Source organism: Sycon ciliatum, chromosome 13 (genome assembly GCF_964019385.1).
Source record: "Sycon ciliatum chromosome 13, ocSycCili1.1, whole genome shotgun sequence".
NCBI lineage: Eukaryota > Metazoa > Porifera > Calcarea > Leucosolenida > Sycettidae > Sycon > Sycon ciliatum.
The window spans coordinates 9581878-9603117 of record NC_088655.1 but is presented as its reverse complement, the minus strand read 5'-3'; the positions used below and the strand labels follow the sequence as shown (position 1 = coordinate 9603117).

Sequence of the window (21240 nt, the reverse complement as noted above, 5' to 3'; positions counted from 1 at the left end):
TTACAGAGTCGTCAAGTTAGCGAATTTGGTGTAGTTCTCTGCATCAATGCCAAGTCCGAGTGCATTACCACTTGCATCCCTGGAGCGATAAGGACAACAAATGACGCAATGGGTTTATGAATAATACTCCCGCTATTAATTTTGATCTTGAGGGGCAAGTGCACTAAAACGGTACACACTGTGATACCAATCCTGCATCAAAGGTCACTATCTCTGTACGATCATGCCCACAAATGTACTACAACTGGCTGTATCTGCCAAATATGGGACAAGTTGTCCCTCGGGAAGGTGGCGGCCATGTTTTATGCATAAAGTCATAAACCCCATTGCATTGCGGACGTGGGAATACTGTAAATATACAAATTTTCGGCAGCTATTTAACCTTTTGAGCCCGGGCCCATTGAAAACCTCTGCCGCGCAGTAAAAAAATTTAATTCACTCTATGTGACCAAACTTGATTTCAAACAATTCTTTCATGTATCCTGAGCACAGAACTGTTTTCGTTTTGAAAATACGACAAAGATTACAAAAGTTATGACCGTTTTCATAAGGTAGTTATATGCGAAATTGGTATTTGGAAATGTATGCACGCGCATGTAACTCCAGTTCAAACTTACGGAGCGACTCGCACTTTTTTTTACGGTACGCGTACATACTAGGAGTCCTCTGTGCAGCGGTACAGCTCGACGCCACGCCACGGAAGAAACGCGGGATCGATGTAGTTCCGCACTGACTCGTGACGTCCTAGAACGTCACGCGTGTCACAGTGGCAGTGGTCATGACGTGTCAGAACGTCACGCGTGCTCAAAAGGTTAATTTCGGCTGTATTCGGCACCGACCCAAAACGCCGATGAAATTTTTTTCAGCATCTGTCGCACTATACCATGCCCTCTACCCCACACCAAAAATAAATCGCCGCCGAAATGTCAAAAATCGTGACGTGTCGAAATTTTTCAGCACCGAAATTTTGTATATTCACAGTAACTAGCAGGTGCCATCTTTGAAGCCAGTCTCCAGCTGCTGGGACGCTTTGTTGTAGGTTTCGGGTGCAGTGTTGAAGAGTTCCCGCTAAGGAAATCAGAGTGGTGTTGTCTGCAAATTGGCTACAGGTTGTGCCTGGATTCTCACGTGCATGTGGAAGGTCTATGGTGTAGACGAGGAATAGAAGCGGCCCAAGAAGAGATCTTTGAGGGACACCGGCAAGGATCTCGAGGAAAGGCGATAGGTCGCCATCCACCTGGACCCTTTGCCGACGCCCCAACAGGTACCATCGGAATCACTCCAGTGCGTTACCCCGCACACCATAGTGGGAACGTTTTGCTAGAAGACCTGCATGCCACACACGATCAAATGCCTGGCTGAGGTCGAAAAAGCAGGCTGTGACATGTTTCCTATTGTCTCTCGCAGTTGAGAGGGTATGGACAAGACGAGCAAGCTGCTGTTCAGTGCTGTCTTTCTCACGGAAACTGGACTGCTGGTTGGGTGGGCGGGGTGTTATATGCTTGTAGGGGTGTCGGTGTAGAATGTTTCCTGGGTTTTGATGTAGTGCTCAAGAGAGAGATATGTCTATAATTTGTTGGCTGTGTCGGGCCACCAGGCTTGGGCACTGGAGTAATGGTGGCGTCTTTCCACTCCCGTGGGATTTCTCCGGTTTGGAATGATAGGTTGAAGAGGGACGATAACAACGGTGCCAGTTCTTTAGCTGCTTCTTTGAGTAAGCCGTTTGGTATAGAGTAGAGCCCGGCGCTTTTGTTGGCGTCAACTTCGCGAAGGAGTTTTTCGACCTCAGCTTGACAGGTCGAGATTTCTTGAAGGGGCCTGGGGATGACAGGGGTGGTGTTGATGGATGAAGTTTGCTCATCTGCATTGGCCACAGACAGCTTGTTCTGTGAAATGAAGAATTCATTGAGGGTAGCGGCTTTTTGTGCTAGTGTCGTTTCAGGAGTTGTTTGGCTCACGAGTTCGGGCATGCGGTGTTTTGCAACTGTAGTTAGGTGCTTCATGAGGCGGTGTAGGGAAATAGAGGAGGCTGTTGAGTTGTTTATAGGGGTGAAACAATTATACCGAATATTCGAATACTCGTTTGGATTTTTCAAATATAATCGTACTCGGAATAAATCAGAGTACTCGCTCATACATGGTACATGCATTTACCACAGAAATCTGCAGTTTCACAGCAGCAGTCGGCAGATATTGATGTGCAGACTGTGTGGTTAACATTTGTTCACCAGTAGAGAGAGCCCAAATGACCCACCAATCAATACACTCGAGAAAAGGACTGCCGATTGGTTCAATCAGGGTTGTATCATGTGATTATTAAGGCCCTTGGTGTGCGATTTTTTAGGATATCAAGAATACTCGAATACTCGAATATTCGATCGGAGAAAATCAGAGTACTCGAACTCGGGATCTCAGTGCCAACTTTCACCCCTAGTTGTTTATAAGTCGGATTTTGCACGACGCAGGAGAGTGACGACACGGTTTCTTTGGGCAGTGAATGTGTTCCAGTCGCCAGGTGAGCGCGAGTGACGGTAAATTCTGTGTTTTCTGTGCTTATCCTTGATCTCTTTCAAGACTGAGGCCCTTTGATATCCATGGTCGTGCTGGCACTTTCTTCTGTCCCTGGGAGGATGGGTGCACAAGTTGCGTGGTAGGTTGCTATGTGTCCTTGTATTGTGGTTTGACCGAATTGTCTAGTTGTGTTGCCAGTATCGTCATCGACATGGATGTACATCCGCCAACATCCTTCACAGCTGAGACTTTCAGCTTGTGCTTGTCTTGGTTGCGCTCACCTTACCCGCCTAGGTTTTCATATAACTTAGAACCTTCCAAGTTGGAAGGCTGTTGGAGTGCGCACCCGTGACGTGCTAGAGCTGATAGGCAGTTGTTGCAGAACGTCAGTACTGTCGGTCACTTTTGTGCAATGTTATCGTATGAGACAGTCGGTGAAACGAGCGCCAAAATTGAGGACTCGAGTACTCTTTGAAAAACAAACGAGTATTCGAGCGAGTACGAGTATTTTACTGACAACATAAAACAATGTACTGCCCAAACTCTCGTAACACCGAACGCAGTACACCTGAAACACATGTAGCCTTGCATGCAGCCTAGTGCAGGAAATAGTCTGAACTACTGTCTATTGCTGGTAAGTAACAAATGTTACGGGTCCGCGTACCGGGCAGGTCAAGAACAAGGAGTCAACTCCCTGGTCAAGAACCACCTTTCCGTTTCTGTGGGACGCCACCACCCCATGATCAGGCGTCAGATGCGGCTCCTAAACGGTGGGGAGGATAGATCAGATCCACCAGCCAGAGGCCAAAGGCCTAAATCCCATTTGCCACAGTCGCAGCACGGTTGGAAAAAATCCTTCCGCTTCCAAGCAGGACTTGAACCTAGTACCTCTCGTTTCTCAATCATGGTCTTAGACCAACCCACTATGCATATGCTGGTAAGTAGGGACATGCACTAATTTCGCGCTTGCATGGGCTATCAGTACCGGTTGGAGTAACAGAAATGCTTGGCGGTACATGCATACTGTACACTGTACATAGGATACTTCGAGTATTTTGCGAAATTAGTACTTGCTCGTTTCAAATTTTCGAGCAAGCGCTCGAGTACTCAGTATACTGCGTTTCAACCCTACTGATTGTCAAGTAACTGGTGGTGTTAGTGGACATTATAGCGTAACTTGTACTTCCTTGGTCCTTTTCTTCACTATAAATTAATCGTTGGCTCTCCATCCGAGTCTAATAATAATAATAACAATATTAGTTACAGTTCGCATGTCACTCATGGAAGAATCCATGGGCTGCACACATCTGTCAATGAAATCCAGGCAGAAGAGCCAACGAAAGCCATTTCTATATTGTTAGAACGTATAGCAGTAAATAACAATTACGCAAGCGCAGCACATTTTTCCACAAGCATCAGCCAATTTTTCTTCATCATGTGTTGCCAAAGATCAAAAGTGGAACGAACTTGTACATCACAGCTACTACAGCCGAAGCAGAACAACGGACAGACGATGAACAGACACCGTCAGCTACTACAGTCAAAGCAGAACACCGGACAGACGATGAACAGACACCGTATCTGCTTTACCAGCGCAGAAAATAGATATGCACTTGATCGTACTGTGGGTCATGCGCTGCGTTTCTGTCTCTTTTGTTGTACATGCTGCTGGGTTCGTGTCCTTTCGTTGTACATGCTGCTGCACTGTTGTACATGCTGCTGCACTGTTGTACATGCTGCTGCACTGTTGTACATGCTGCTGCACTGTTGTACATGCTGCTGCACTGTTGTACATGCTGCTGTACCGTCTTCTGTCCGCCGCGTACGTACTTCCTGTCCTGGTCCCCCCTTGGGACAGCATTGTATCTGGCATCTGCTGTCTTGGTCTCCCTTGCCGTTCGGGTTTTTTTTGTTGCTCCACTTTCTTGGCTATATTACCTTGTCTCGCTCGGTCTCGTTGTCATTTATCAGTCTCTTTGTCAGTTGTCCAGGCGTCTTCTGAGAGTAAGAACGAAATTTTCTTTCTCCAACGAAACTGTTTGGCCTTTTTGTTTTGTGGCGTAGCCGCGAAGGGGCAGCAGTTCGTCAATTATCTAGACGACAATACTTCTTCCGCAAGCGACGCAAGTTAGTTGCGCATCCCTGGACCTGCAAAACCTGGCCTGAGGAATGGTGCACGGCGCAAACTTGACCCATGCGAGCGGATTTCAGTGCGTAGCACTGTGCATCAGGAGTGAGGTAATTAATTAGTGCAGACATGACTGCACTGGACATGTCCAATACCCTTATATGGACTTACAGTGTCTTCAGATCACCTCCATTGACGTACTCAGACACATTGGAAACTCCGGTGTAAGCAATATCTCTGCAAACAGAAAGAAACGGCTCAACATCATGGCGCTGGTCATTACATTCACAAACTGGCCGTTTCGTGTGTGTGTGTGTGTGTGTGTGTGTGCAAGTGTGTGTGTGTGTGTGTGTGTGTGTGTGTGTGTGTGTGTGTGTGTGTGTGTGTGTGTGTGTGTGTGTGTGTGTGTGTGTGTGTGTGTGTGTGTGTGTGTGTGTGTGTGTGTGTGTGTGTGTGTGTGTGTGTGTGTGTGTGTGTGTGTGTGTGTGTGTGTGTGTGTGTGTGTGTGTGTGTGTGTGTGTGTGTGTGTGTGTGTGTGTGTCTGTATGTGTGTGTATGTGTGTGTGTGTGTGTGTGTGTGTGTGTGTGTCTGTCTGTCTGTATGTGTGTATGTGTGTGTGTGTGTGTATGTGTGTGTGTGTGTGTGTGTGTGTGCACGGGTGCGTGCGCACGTGCGTGCGTGTGTGTGTGTGTGTGTGTCAGTACCACTCCTGGTCTTGTTCAGTATTTCAGGGTCATGCTCGTGCCATCGAAACACAGTTCGAAACACAGTTCAAATGTTGGCAACCATAGGATTGGCCCTAGTTTGTACTTATGGAAAGTTCGCCTTGTCAGTGTTCGTCCTAAAGAGGTTTGACAGTACTGCTAAGCGCAGTTCGCACCGGTCGCTCATATGGGCCAGCCGTGACTGGATTCAAAAATGGGGTCAGCATTTTGGCCGATTCATCCTGTCTTGGCAAGCGCTGACATTTTCCAAGCACTGCCCCTCGTACGTTCCCAAATACTGCCCCACTGGCTTCACACGCAATAGTTAGTGCTTACAGAGTCTCCAGTAGACCCCGTCCGGACATATCTGGAAGAATGAGAATCGGGTTCCCACTCAGATATCTGGCAAAAAAGGCACGCAGCAAACAACAGCATGGCATACAGGGTGAGCATGATAACAATGTAAGTACTGACAACATTAAATGTACCGTATTTGTGCAAATTGATCGCAAATGCGTTTAGATACTCAATTTCAACCGCTTTCATGCGCTAGTTCTTCCGATAATTATATTTTTGAGTGAGTGTTGTGGTGTGGTGGAAGCGAGAAGCTTGGTGTAGCCATGTTTTCCAAGTGTGAAGTTGGAGCGACGTTGGCTGAGGGTGGATGATGTCCGCGAAGGTGCCCTGGGGAGTGGATGCACAACGTCAACTCTGAATAGGATGGGAGAAGACGCGGACAACGCGTTTGACTACGCCAAAGCGTTTGACTACCCTTACGAAGAAAGCGGAGGTGAAGACCGAGCGCCCGGTCAAGGGACGTTTTAACTTCGTGAACGGTGTTGTCGTCACCGATGAGATGCCATCGAGACAGCACGCTGTAGCCGCAGCATTTTTCATTCGAGAAGTGGACAGATGGACGGCGAGGCTATCGCTGACGGCTGTCGCTGCAATAGCTGCTTCACGACGAGGCGTTATCGGTTGCTCTGCCGCCATTTTGGATGCCGTGTTAGGCGTGTCTTTTCCTGGCCAAAGTGCTGGTGATATTGGTCTTCTTGTGGTTCTTTTCTTTCTCTCTCCATTGCCAACTTGCATTCTCGTATTTATACATATCCACCAAGAGGCTGCCGTTTGCGCTGGTGTGTTGTGTTGGGCTAAGAGGGGTGGTAGAGAGAATAGACAGTTCCAGTTCTCGCACAGGAAATACAGCGTGCATTTTTTGGACGAGTTAACTCGTCCTCGGTGCTCAAATGGTTAACCATAATAGAACAGGAAACAGTCAAGTCTGATCAACCAAAAAGGGGACAGGGGAAATCAGACACTACAGAATAATGTACACAGGGCAAAGCAGTTGACAACAGTGTACAGTGTACAGTGCATGCATGTACTGTCGTGGACATGGAAATCCGGTCGCACGCCTAGAGGCCCCAGGGCGCTGGCCATGCAGCCGTGGGTGAGCAGTACACACACATACGTTCGCTGCAACGCGCTGGTCGCATCGGATCAACGACGACTGACTGCGCACTGCTCTGTACGGGCTGAGGGCGCCGGCCCCGGTCATTCGACTGGATTTCCATGTCCACGACAGTATAATGATACATGTAGTCGACACCTTACATGTGTGAAATAATGGAGAGGTTGCCAAAGATGTTACTCGCCAATGACAGTATGCCGTTATCGCGAAGATCCCTATGAAACAAACACACATCATCATCAATCCGTCAAATTTAGCACACAGCGGCGCAGTGAAGCCTCCAATCATTACTACAGAAATGCTTCCACAAATCCAAATAATTATGAATGCGAATGCATGTGTGCGTGCGTGCATAAGCGTGTGTTTAGGTTTGGGTATGTGCTTGTGTGTGGTACATGGTGGTGGTGTGTGTGTGTGTGTGCGCGTGTGTGCGTGTGTGTGCGTGTGTGTGTGTGTGTGTGCACGTGTGTGTGTGTGTGTGTGTGTGTGTGTGTGCGTGTGCGTGCATGCGTGTGCGTGCATGCGTGTGAGTGTGCGCGTGTGTGTGTTGTGCAGCTGATTGAAGTGGCGGTCAATTCATCAGCCTTGCAAGCTGTTGAATGGTGTAATCCCGGCACAAGTTGCTATGTCTAACATAGCTGTTCGCTATCATTGCTTCCACGATGGGCAGGTCTAAGGTCGAAGGTGTTGTGCAGTCGATTTCCAATTGAGAGGTTGCGAGTTCAATTATTATTATTATTATTATCAAATTTTTGATAGGGCAATCCCCACAGGCCTAAGGCCTTCTTACAGGGTACCCTAGAAATGAAAGTACTGAATTACGGAATATGTGCAGTGAAGAGCATAAGCGGACTGCAGCGGGGAGTGCAATTCCGAACGATTATGGTCGCACACGTCTTTCTTCTCTTTCTCATTCTCCTATAGTATGTGGTGTGGCGTGTGTGTGTATAAAAAGAATGGAAAAAATGAAAAATGAAAAGTAGGGATTCACTGGCCAGGAAAAAGCCACTTCAATCAGCTGTGTGGTGGATACCAGGCCAAACATTATTGGTGGTCAATTCATCAGCCTTGCAAGCTGTTGTTTCACTCAGCTATACACCACTACTCAGAAACGGTTTCTTGGCTACAAATTCAGGTGTTGCAAGCTGTTGAATGGTGAAATCCCAGCACAAGTTGCTATGTCTAACATAGCTATTCGCTATCATCGCTTCTGCGATGGGCATGTCTGAGTCTGAGTCTGATTGTGTGTGTGTGTGTATGTGTGTTTGTGTGTGTGTGCTTGTGTTGGATTGTTTGTTTGTGTGTGTACACGTGTGTATGTGTATAGATATGTGTGGATAGTGTGTATAGATGTGTGTGTGTGTGTGTGTGTGTGTGTGTGTGTGTGTGTGTGTGTGTGTGTGTATGTATGTGTGTGCACGTGTGTGTATGCATGTGTGTGTATACATATGTGTGGGTGAGTATGTTGGTGTTTGTGTGCCTATATGTACTTCCTCCGTTAACTTTTTGTCATTTTCCCCAAAATGTAAGTGAGGGGTATCTACTTCAACACATCCACTCACAGCAGCTGACATTTTGTACTTCCTCCATGTCATTACAAGGATGGAGGGAGGGAGGGAGGGAGAGAGGGAGGGATGGGGAGAGAGAGGGAGAGAGAAAGAGACAGACAGACAGACAGACAGAACAGAGACAGAGACGGAGAGAGGGATGGGGGTGCAAAGCCTGACGTTAACATCTATACACATGTCTTGGCTTACAGAACTTTAAGGTAGTATTGTGCATTGAAGATTCTTGCCGGCAGACTTTGGAATTTGTTGTTCTGTAGATAGCTATAGAAAGTACACACAAACCAAGAAGAATGGATTTATTCAAGTACATTCAAGTTCGCTTATAACGACACTCGGCGGGGAATCAGAAAAGTGTCCCTATTCGCGAAGTGTCCTTATACCCGAAGTCTCATTATCTGTGTTACAGTTGGATGGGACTTTGCCCTGGGCATGAAAATTCTTTCGTTACTCGCGAATTGTCGTTATATCTGCAGTCGTTATTAGCGAAGTTGACTGTAGTCTATTTCCCAGAATCAAGGAATGAGAGAAATAGCAGCAGTGGCTTCTTATAAAATAAAAAAGTAAACCAGAGCACAGCCCGCTTGGCACGGAGCATTTCATACGCAGAGTGTGAGAAACCCATAGGAATTACATAGTTGCTTTTCACTCACGGAACAACTGTTCAGTACACCGGGTAGTGGTCTACCAGAGCAATCACTCTCGGACTTCCATGCCATATATTGCAGCATGTAACTCGGACTGGCAAAGACTAAGTGTCAGCATAGTTCACTTGAACTAAAGTAAAACCTGGCTTAAGCGACCACCCCACGGTGCAAGCAAAAGAGGTCGTTAAAGCCAGGTGGTCTTTAGAATCAGGTCCCACAGTGTCTGTGTAGAACTGTCCGTGCATGGAGGAACGGTCGGTAAGAGCAGGTGGTCGCTAAACCCAGAGGTCGCTTACACCAGGTTTTACTGTAGGCTATTCATCAGCCATCCACTGTTTGCTATTTCCACCGCACAGCCTCCTATTATAAGGGAACTCCCTTCAATTTATATTATGTCTTTTGGAGGTCTCAAACAAATGAAAAAGAATTTGGTGGTCAGACCTTTATTCACATGGAAGGCCACACACATTCGATACCCACATGTGTTCAACCTCTTCAATCTTAAAAGTTCTTGTTACGTGCATTTGAGACAAGGGTGCAGCCAGGGAGGAGGAGGAGGAGGAGGAGGAGGAGGAGGAGGAGGAGGAGGAGGAGGAGGAGGAGGAGGAGGAGGAGGAGGAGGAGGAGAGAAAAGAGAGAGAAAAAGAGAGAGAAAAAGAGAGAGAAAAAGAGAGAGAGAAAGATAGAGAGAGAGAAAAAGAGAAGCAACTACGCCTTACAGTTCCTCCAGGAAAGAGTGGTTTCTGAACAGGTGTTCCGGGAGAGTTGTAAGGTTGTTGCCACTCAGATCACTGAACAGGGAAAATGAGAAGCAAAAAGGACGCATGCCACAGTTGGTACGCGCCACTACACAAAGCAGCTAAACACATGTGTGGATTTCCAGATCACTTAATCTCTGGACAGCTAGCTGTTTCAACCCTCATTACGTCTCTTTAGAGGAAGGGGGACAGGGTGTGTGTGTGTGTGTGTGTGTGTGTGTGTGTGTGTGTGTGTGTGTGTGTGTGTGTGTGTCTGTGTGTGTGTGTGTGTGTGTGCACGCGTGCATGAGTGCGTGCATGTGTGCGTGCATGTGTGCGTGCATGTGTGCGTGTGCGTGTGTGTGTGTGTGTGTGCGTGTGTGTGTGTGTGTGTGTGTGTGTGTGTGTGTGTGTGTGTGCATGTGAGTATGTGTGCATGCATGCATACGTGGACATGTGTATGAGGTTGCGTGCGTGCATGTGTTGTGGTGGTGTGTGCATGCGTGTGCGTTGCTGATCCGCATTCCGCCATACGGAGTTTTGAACTACATGGCTGCTCATGGCAACTTGGGACACGAACGTGTACGACCTAGAAAGAGCCATACACTTATATTACAATCCTCTTAAGGAGGACTTAACCCCTTCAGTAGTAGGGTTTTAATTTTGACCCGACGAGACCATACGACGCTTGCAGATCACAGCACGAACAGTTCACCAGCCACACTCCACGAAAGCAAGTAGTAGTACTCCTGACAAGTCTTGTTTCGTTCCATAGAGATAATAACGGGGAACTCATCAGAGGAGAAGCAGTTGTTGAATGAAGGGGTTTAGCTGAATAATGCTATTTTATAGAAAAGATATTGGCGCACTGAGGTGTAAACACTCAACTAACTCACATATGTGACATATCAACACAAAAGGAATAGTGCAGAATGGAGGTGTTCTGAACCCTACCAGACACAACTATCACAAGTGCTAAATCATTCACAATGAGAAGGAGAGGTACACAGGAATAGGTTGCGCTAGTTTAACGAAACAAGACTTGTCAGGAGTACTACTACTTGCTTTCGTGGAGTGTGGCTGGTGAACTGTTCGTGCTGTGATCTGCAAGCGTCGTATGGTCTCGTCGGGTCAAAATTAAAAACCTACTACTACTGTATTTGACGGACCTATTGAAGATGGCACAAAGAATTACTTAACCCTTTATCGTTTTAGTTATTTGTACAGCAAAAACCGAATGTCATTGTTCATGCCGTAACTTTTTTTTATTTTTCACTTTTATTATGTACAACATAGGGTGATTCTGAAAGCAAAAACCCCCAGGAATGTGATTCAACAACTTTGAAGTCCAGAAAACGAACAAAGATGTCACTTTATATTTAGCACTTGAAATCTGGGTTTATTGCCGATCGGGAAAACTGTTGCAATATGCCAAGGAGCAATAGAAAGAAATCAGATTCTTGCACTCGAGCCGGTGGCTCCCTCAGGTAGGTGGATACCTGGTTCGTTCTCTGGGTGGAATGCAGGAGTGTTACCAGCCACAGCAGTGTCAGCATTGCCCCAAGTGTTGCAAATATCGACTAGTGCAGGTTGCACTGCTGGCTGTACCTGTGCACCACGACCTCTACTGCGACCGCGTCCTCTCCCTCTGGCACGTCCTCTGCCACGTCCCCGTCCACCAGTAGTAGCACTTATCTCAGCGGCACTGTTGTCCCTGCCCTTTTGGCACGTGGGTGCCCCTTTTGGCACGTTGGTGCGGACCGCGCGCGGACTGCGCCGGTTTCATGCTTATCGTACATGTTCTTGTTGTTGTGCGCATGCTTGCATGCTTATCGTGCGCATCCTGGTTGTTTTGGGTGCCTTCTTCCTGAGACTCTCCTTGGAACAACAATGATAATCTGTCCTCTGAGTGTGGCGTACGTGTGATGAATGAATAAGAGAGTAATCGGAAGGGCTATCGTGCAAGGGATTAAAACCCCCCGACGACAATTGGCGCCCAACGTGGGGCTCGAACCCACGACCCTGAGATTAAGAGTCTCATGCTCTACCGACTGAGAGGGTTTCCGGCTCTCCGCCCGAGCCATGAGCTCGGCCGGCATAAGCGAGAACGAAATGCTGAAGCTGCGACTAGAGACTGAGAAGAGGATGGCTGAGCAAGAAAGGGAGAAGGCTAAGCTACAAAATGAGATGGCTGAGCAAGAAAGGGATAAGGCTAAGCTACAGGCTGAGTTAGAGAAGAACGAGCTGCGAATGGAGTTAGAGAAGAACGAGCTGCGAATGGAGTTAGCTACGACGAAGTTGGATGCCGTCGGCGTCACTCAAAGAGCCCACCTTGAAAAGTTTTTTTGGGAGACCAAGCGTCGGGTGCTTCAGGCCTCGGACCAGGAAGTCAGCCCCGCTATCAAGGAGCGGCTGCAGCGAACCGACAAAATGACGGCGCTGAACTCAGCTGTGGTGGACGGATGGCATGCCGGGGTGAAGGAGCTCGTCTTCGCCAACTGCACGTGCCAGCCTGACATCCCTAATGTCAAGGCACACAGGGGATACCTGTATGGTCATCTGTCGGACGCGACACATTACCCAATACGGCCGGTGCTGTACGTTGACCAGGGAGACAGCAATGTGGAATTTTGGTCGTACGTGGCTGAGCTCTGCCAGTCGCGTGTGGAGCTCGTGGACCCTGTGCAGGGAAAAGCCGGGATGTTTCGAGACTTATGCTGGCAAGTGCAGAAAAAATGGTAAGACAGTCTCGCTCAATCTCTCTCCAGATCTCTCCAGAGCTCTTTGTTGTTCTCAGCTGTGCCTTTCCTCTCTGCAGAGACAGGTGTCGTTCACACTTGGCTGAATGACCATTATTCCAGACAGATTGATTTATATCTCGTGCATTCTTCCTATCTACGGTTCTGCTTTGTGTTATTATCGCTGTTTCTTTCTTTGCCTCAGGCTCTCCTGTTTTAAGTTTTTAATAAAATAAATAAAAATTATCGTTCCCGTAAAAATATATATAATATACACTCAGACACAAAGGATCTCCCCGCTCTGTCTTAGGACATTGAGCACTTTTTGCCGACGCAAGAAATACTTCTATTGTTCTATATATATATATATATATACTCAATCTGCGGACAGCATGCTGTTTCGTTCTTTGTGAACTCGTCAGCGCAGCACAGAGGAAATGAGGCCGAACCTGATAGCAATGGAAATAAAAATTTCCAATCAGGCCCGAACGTACCTTGCCAGAGTGCTCAAACTGACAAGTCAGTGAGCCCTGCATAACGCAAACAGCAAAGGCACTACCCCACGCAAGAGTGCTCAACTGCTACAAGAGCAGGAGCGAAATACTCAATCTGTATATATATATATATACACTCAGACACAAAGGATCTCCAAGTTTCTCAGTGTTGCTACTCTGAGTTTCGTGCAAAAGCACTCTTCAGGCAAGTTGCCTGAAGAGTGCTTTTGCACGAAACTCAGAGTAGCAACACTGAGAAACTTGGAGATCCTTTGTGTCTGAGTGTATAACCCCGCTCTGTCTTAGGACATTGAGCACTTTTTGCCGACGCAAGAAATACTTCTATTGTTCTATATATATACTCAATCTGCGGACAGCATATATATATATATATGAAGTTTGGTGTCCCTAGCCAGTTGCACTCGGATCAGGGCCCAAATTTTGAGAGCCGTCTTATGTCATGCCTGTGTCAGTTGTTGGGGGTGTGTAAATCCCGCACGACCCCGTACCGGCCTCAGTCCGATGGCTTGGTAGAGCGGGCCAATCGCACTATTCAGGTGGCTCTCCAGGCGTACGTTGAGGGTGATCAGGCCTCGTGGGACAAACATCTTTCCCTGGTACAATTTGCCTACAATACGGGGTCCACCGCTCTACCGGGTTTACTCCCCATTTTGTCCTGTTTGGGAGGGAGGCCCGTCTACCCTTGGACTTGTTCTTACCTACACCTAATACCCCATGGAAGCCCCTGTGCCTGTGTACGTGTCCAATCTTCGGTCGTCTTTGGGTCGGGCTTTTGGCGTTGTACGTGACCGCCTCGGTGTAGCCCACAGAGTGGCTAAGGCAGCGTACGATCGCCGGACTAAACTGCCCACGGTACAACCTGGGGACTATGTTTGGCTCCATGCTGTTCCGCCCCCTGGGTCCAACCCTAAGCTGTTCCGCCCCGTGGACTGGCCCTTGGCAGGTGGAAGTGGTGAAGGGAGTTGTGTGTGCGATTGTCCGGGTGGGTCCTCCTCCTTCACCCCGACATGCTAAGCACCTGACTGTGCATGCGGATAGGTTGCGGGTGGTGCAGGGTAAGGTGGTTGTTCCCCCAGGGGTTCCAGCTACCGGGCCCGCCACGCCTGAAAGACCGGCGGTTCCCTCCATGGGTGGGCCCGCTCTGTTTCTGCCGGCGCCATTTGCGAGGTCAGTCCCAGGGTTGGTTCAGCCCCCGGGTTACCTCCCCACACCTCCCCCATCTCCGGTGGTTGTGCCCCCTGCTGGTGACCGGGGTTCCCCTCCCTTGGTGGGTAGTCCCCCGGATACCCCGGCCCTGAATCCTCCTGATTCTTCATTGCCGGGTAGTCCGTTGTTGACCCCGACGCAGAGTCCTCCGGTTTCTCCCACCCATCCGCCCGGGACACCACGTCCTCGGCGGAGGTGTGCCCTGCCCCCGGGGGGCTATGCGGCCCTTGACGAGGGTCAGTTAGACCTCTCGTGGAGGAGTTGGTGATGTAGCTATTGTTTACCATGGATACTCCCAGTTGGTTGTTTTTTTTTGTTTTTTTCTCCTCTTTTTCTTTTTTCTTCTTCTTTCCTGCTTAGTGTTGCCCTCGCCGACCCGGCCATGGTGTTGGAACTCATCGAGGAGTGGAAGTCGTTTTTCGAGTCGCTTCCCGCAGACATGCGTCCGGCTTCCCTTCTGTCCGCTTCCTCGCCGGTGGTGGCTGCAGCGCCAGCGCCGCGTCCGGTTTCCCTTCTGTCCGCTTCCTCGCCGGTGGTGGCTGCAGCGCCAGCGCCAGTGGTGCCTCGTCGCCGACGGTCCCGCCGCTCTCGCAAGAGGCGCCGGGCCCGCCGAGCGGCGCAGCGTCGCGCCGCCCTCGCTGCTCCGTCGCCGGCTGGTGGTGTGCCGGACAGTGCACCTTCCCCTCCCAATGTGGGGTCGGAACTGGTCTCCCTCGTTGAGGTCCATTGTGTCAATGAATTTGCTTAATTTTTTCCTCCTTATGTATTTTTTGTTCGTCGTTTCCTTTGGGTGAGTGGTGTCCTAGGTTGGTGCTGTTCTGTAAAAGATCCCTACAAGGATAGGGCCTAAACAGGTGGAGCAGCTCGCCAGCCGGGGTCCTCTTTGAAACTGTTGCTTGCAGGTTCCTCCATTGTTGCACAGTTTCGCGGGGCTCCCGGCTGGTGTCAACCCTCCTGGCCTACTCGTCACTTGCCCAACGGTCTCGTCTGTGTTTTTTTTGTTTATATATTCGCCTATCTATGTTGTACATATTTCATTTCTTTCTTCTTCCTGTCTTCTTCTCCTGTCTGTCTTCTCGTTTTGTTTTTCTTCTCTCCCATCCTCAGGAGAGGATGCATTTTTTTTCATGTGGAAGTATGTTGTCCCTGCCCTTTTGGCACGTGGGTGCCCCTTTTGGCACGTTGGTGCAGACCGCGCGCGGACTGCGCCGGTTTCATGCTTATCGTACATGTTCTTGTTGTTGTGCGCATGCTTGCATGCTTATCGTGCGCATCCTGGTTGTTTTGGGTGCCTTCTTCCTGAGACTCTCCTTGGAACAACAATGATAATCTGTCCTCTGAGTGTGGCGTACGTGTGATGAATGAATAAGAGAGTAATCGGAAGGGCTATCGTGCGAGGGATTAAAACCCCCCGACGACAGCACTGTCGTCGTCAGAAGAGAATATTTTCAACAGGATCATCTGGCTCTACAAACTCATCTTCGCTGGATGAGGCGGCGACAGGGTCATCAGAACGGGTCTCCAAAAGTAGTGTTGAAACGAGCGTATCTATAACAAACGAGCGATCAGTTCCACTAACGAGCAAGCTATCGAGCGAGCTAACGAGTTTCATTGAGGTGGCAAATATGATTTTTTGAATAAAAAAATTTCTAAGTCCGATTTTTTTCAGCTGGTTCAAATTATCACCGCCAGCATTTGGGGTTGCTGCTGCTTCACTTCGGACTGCTGTTTGGTGTCGAGATGTCTTTTCAGCGCCGTCGTCGAGTAGCCTTTGTAAGAATAGACCGTTTTGCAAAGATTGCAAGTAGCCCTGGTCTTCGCTGCATCGCGGGAGAAAACTTCCAAACGACTGAGCGAAACTTTCACTCGAATGGAGAGGTGACCGAAGAATATCCTGCGACAGGTCAGCAGATGCGGAACAAGACATCACTAGAGCCCACCAAAGCTGCAACGACAACTGAAACAACTCAAGTGTCGTGCAGGCATACAGTCACTGTAACTGCGAGTGATTTTCACTTTGCGCGGGACTGGACTCTCGATCGACCAGGGAGTCGTAAAATATTTTACGACTCTCCGGTCGACATGTACTGCCATGTGTACGGAGTACGGTGTACGGTGTTCGTTAGTGCAAACGAGCTGGCTGCACAAACGAGCCGAGTTTCTGGCGAGCGAGCTAACGAGTATCCGGTGAGATCGTTTCAACACTATCCAAAAGCAAAAGAGCTTGCTCAGCATCCATCGTGAGCACAGCAGCGCAGACAGTCGCGAGGCCAGCTCAAGCGAAAGTCGAAAACATCTTTCCCCAAAGCGCATTTTCAAGTCGCGATGTCCACGATTTTTTATATTGCATCACACAAAAAAATTGTGGGCAACCTCTGCGCGTACATCTTGGCTATAAGCAGGGGAATTCCCAGCTCTCTGCGGTGAAACCAGTCCAGTGCCGTGCACACAGAAGTCATCGCCCGCGAGCGGTCGAAATTCGCACGTACAAACGGTAAAGGGTTAATTGAGGGCAAATGGCAAAGTCTGTTGGGTCGAGGGGTGCTACCGAGGACATCAACAACTGAATTGTTCTTGCATCACAGACTATTTGGCTGAATGCAAAGCCTTCTAGAGTCATCTGGGATCTCCATACGGCTACTATGGCTAAGGCTAATTGACTGCTACGTTAAAAAGCATTTTGCTTTTCAACTGCGATCCCTGAGTCCTCACTGAGACACACTCTAGATGTTTCCCAGACGACGGGCTCTCCTCGTAGAGGTCACAAATACACACATGGCCAAAAGGGACCTCTACAGATACACACACGGACAGCAAAGGAATTGACTTTCAGGTAATTGGCTAACTGACTTACACTCTACCCAACTGAGCCATGCTATCAAATAATTTCCCCGGCACACTGGATAGTTGCTTGTTGTTTGACATTGTGCTGCAACAGAAGAAGCAACAGTACCAGCAATAGCATCAGCAAGCAATCATTAACAAGGCATATCCGTGAAAAGGAACTCTTGGTGGGCTGTTAGGTGTTGGCGTGCATATCGGGCACTTGGAATCCTGGTCTTGCTTACACGTCGTGGCCGACCTGTAGTGCTCCTTGTCGCAATATGTGCGAATGTCGGACTGTCAATATTTGAATACATGTTACGAGTGCAATTTGAATTTACAGTATTTACAATTTGTCTTTACGTCGCACTCTTACCTAAGGTATATCCCAGGAGCGATAGGGTCCAGGTCCGCTGCCCATAGCTAAGTTCTAGGTATAGTAAGTATTTGTAGTAAGGTAGCTTGACACATGACTAGCTTCGCTCTATAATCTTGTTCTGAAATGAATTGCATGTGCGGAATTATTTGATCTCTTCGATCGAACTGTCGATTTATTTGAACTGCATTTTTCTGATTTATTTATTTTCCTTTTTGCATGCACGCACTGGCAGCGCTCCATTGCAGCCGCGATACGCGATCGCGGGATCGCTACGCGCGTACGATGCACTTCCCAAACTGGCTGGCTTTTGCACGCGGCAAAATCATGATTATCTATTTTTGGTTTCACATTTTTGCACACAGTACGCTGGCACGGCATGCGTACGCTGCCGTGCGAGCGAATCCTTTTTCGGAGCGCTCTGTTGTAGTGCTTCGTGTCCTTCTCTCGGTAGTTTTCTCTCTCCAAGCAGTGTTCTTTATGTGGTGAAAGAAGTGACAACGAACCAGGTCTCTCTCCCATCTTGAAGTTGTCGCGGCAGCTGCTGGCCAGCTGTCCGCGACAGTGTGTGCATGATTGTACAAGTATAAAGTGAAGTGTTTTACCACACTCCTTGCAAGACGGGTGTGTTACGAATTTGTATTACGACTATGATTTACGTATGTCGTTGTATTTGGTTCTTGTCTCGTAGAGTCCAGTGTCTGATGTCATGTATGGTCTAAGTGTACGTGTGAGCATGGTGTGATGTGTGACGTTTATGGTATGTGGTGCATGCAAGAGTACGCGTTGTCAGAGTGTGAGGATGTGCTTCCGTCTGTGTGAGAGTGACTGTCAAGTGAATGCTGTACATGCGCAGTGCTAGTTTGGTCTGGGAATGAGAGTCGTGTGTGATTCGTCCGTGGTCTGGTTGTCTTGGTCTTGGTCATGCGTTCTGTACGTATTAGTCCCTGATTGGTCGTCCCGATTTGTCGTCGCAATATTACTGCTTGTTCTTATTGTTTTCTTTGAGTCTTTTCCCGGGTGTCTTTTACCGTCGTCGTTTTCTGTCTAGTCTTTTCGTCTTTCTCCTCCTGTGCCCTTTCCGTTTGTATAAGAAGTCAGAAACTCCACCAAGTTGTTTGAGCTGTTGTGTGACAGGGGCCAGGGGGAGAAGGCAATACCATTTCCACCACATTGGCGCCCAACGGTATTTCGACGCGGAGTACTGCCTCCGCAGCCCACGACCCTGGGATCGTTTTGTTCTCGTCGTGGCTTCAGTTCGTGCTCGCCGTTTCGAAATATATTTTATTTCTCGTCGTTCAACTCACTTCACCGAGATTGCTACTACGGCCATGGAGATGGAAAGGCGTTCGCCAGCCTGGCCTGCAGGCCCCTTACCCGGTGAGTCGCTCCCAGTAGAGGGTTTGGTTGTTGTATATTCGTTGTGGTCCCGTCGCCTCACTCGATAGAGCTTGAGCATCATGTCGACGTACTCGGAGTGGTGCCTCTTGGCAAGTTTCCCTTTATCTTTTCGCGCTATCGTTCCGATACCATCAGTCTTTGTGACGGCGATCCGATTCTTGTGTCTCTCTTGTGTCTTTCTGTTTTGGTTTTTGCAGTCAGTGTGCGTATATTTGCTGGGATTTGTGCAGTTTTCTTGATTAGCCTTTCAGTGTGGTTGTGTAACTGTTTGGTTTGTAAGCTTGGTTCGGTTTTGAAGTTGCCACACACGTTTTGCTGTGATGGTTTGTACTGGGCCAGTTTTCTTGGTTACGAGGATACACCTGGTTCATAGCTGGGGTAGCCTTTCAGTGAGCGTATTTTTTTCGTTTTGTGTCGACTTGCGGGTCTCCCCAGTTTGTAGTGGTGGGCGTCCGATCATGGTGAGCCACGGTCTACCCCGTGAGCCGGAGAGATTCCTTCGTTCTCATGGTTTGCCTTGCGGGTATTTTTTAGCTGGCGGTACCGACTTGCGCCGGCCAGGGTGGGTAACTTGAAGGGTTTTTGGCAGGCAGCGGTCCCTGCGTTTTCGAGTTCCTGTTTTTTCTTTGCGTACTGGCAGCCATATAGTTGTTTCTTTTGTCTAGACTGTCCTCACTGATTGCTTACTCCTACCTGCCTGCTGTGTTCTGCTGTCTCTGTTGTAGTACGTTATTTTGTGTACGTCGTGTGTACGTCATGTTGGTGCATGCGCGTGTTGCTGTGGTATGAAAAGCAGTCTTCGTCTTGAGTTCATGATGTCTTCGTCTTGAGTTCGTCTTGTCTGGTTGTGTTTCGTCGTCGTGTCAATAAACAGTCTTCTAAATGTAGTTATCGTCGTCCCTTTGTATAAGTGTGGAGATGGCACGGAACTGGGAGCAGGTAGAGGAAAGCGAGTTACAACATTGGTGGCAGCGGTGATAGAAATTTGTTGTCAACTTCTGGATTCGTCCTGCGTGGCCTTCGCTCCCAGTTTCCGATGTCATCTCCAGTCGTCCTATCGTCAGTTTCGTCCATCTTCAAGAAGTTCGTCCGTCGTCCTCGTCCTTCATCATTCGTCTCTCCCGTCTCTTGTCAGTTGTCGTCACTGGTGGTCCCGGACACGACGTAAAACTGTGCCCAGAAGAAGAGGAAAGGAAAAAGAAGGATGGATGGTCCCGGACACGACGTAAAACTGTGCCCAGAAGAAAACCTGAAAAAGAAAAGAAAAAAGAAGGATGGATGGAAGGTGAAGAGAAGAAGAAGAGGCTGCAGAAGTGAGGATGTCGACGCTGAGCAGCGCTCCTGGAGATGGTGGACGACATGGCAGACGGCGTGAGGAGTTTCGTTGGTGAGAGGGTACGTGTGTTGGTGTGAACGTGAGGAGTATGTGAGTTTTGTATTTTCTGTTCTCCCAACATTTTGTTCTTTATTATTTGCTCTCCTCGAGGGTAAAGAGGCGCCCGCACAGCGCGTGTGTTCTGTTCGCTTTTTGATTTGCTCTTCTATGAGGATAACTAGAGGCCCCCACAGAGCCAGTGGATTTTGTTCTTTTTGTTATTCCTATGATTTGTGCTCTCACATTTTTAGAATTTTTGCGTGATCGTGAGGTGGTGTGTTGAGTGAAGTAGTGTTGTAACTGCCACCAATGTTGTAACTCGCTTTTCTCTACCTGCTCCCAGTCCCGTGCCATCTCCACACTTATACAAATGGACGACGATAACTACATTTAGAAGACTATATTTGTGACAAGACGACGGAACCACAACTAGACATGACGAACTCAAGACGAAGACATGATGAACTCAAGACGAAGACAGCTTTTCATACCACAGCAACACGCGCATGCACCAACATGACGTACACACGACGTACACAAAATAACGTACTACAACATAACTCCCTCCCAAGAGTAGAATCGTCCTCGATTCTAACAATAAAACAGAGTAAAAAGAGGAAAAGATCACACAAATCACTCAATCATACCACACCAGTCACACCCAGAAATAAAATACCTCTGCCTGCACTGCAGATTACAAAAACTCTGTCCGCCCACCCAGAACACCAGCCACGATCGCTGTCACACGTGTAGGAACTGATAACCTCAAAAACTCTACTTCACACAACACACCACCTCACGATCACGCAAAAATTCTAAAAATGTGAGAGCACAAATCATATGAATAACAAAAAGAACAAAATCCACTGGCTCTGTGGGGGCCTCTAGTTATCCTCATAGAAGAGCAAATAAAGAAACAAACAGAACACACGCGCTGTGCGGGCGCCTCTTTACCCTCGAGGAGAGCAAATAATAAAGAACAAAATGTTGGGAGAACAGAAAATACAAAACTCACATTCTCATCACATTCACAACAACACAC

The 21240-nt window shown here is 48.3% G+C and overlaps 1 protein-coding gene across 1 annotated transcript in view; it reads right to left on the bottom strand.

Moving 5' to 3' along the window:
• Positions 1 to 21240, bottom strand: part of LOC135829699 (uncharacterized) — a 163336-nt gene that overhangs the window by 52049 nt on the left and 90047 nt on the right. The window contains exons 16-22 of the mRNA XM_065342090.1: positions 17078 to 17152; positions 9747 to 9818; positions 8573 to 8644; positions 6959 to 7030; positions 5681 to 5746; positions 4811 to 4876; positions 5 to 79 (exon numbers count right to left, since the gene is read on the bottom strand). Coding sequence (XP_065198162.1) covers positions 5 to 79; positions 4811 to 4876; positions 5681 to 5746; positions 6959 to 7030; positions 8573 to 8644; positions 9747 to 9818; positions 17078 to 17152 — 498 coding nt within the window. The remainder of the gene's footprint in view (positions 1 to 4; positions 80 to 4810; positions 4877 to 5680; positions 5747 to 6958; positions 7031 to 8572; positions 8645 to 9746; positions 9819 to 17077; positions 17153 to 21240) is intronic.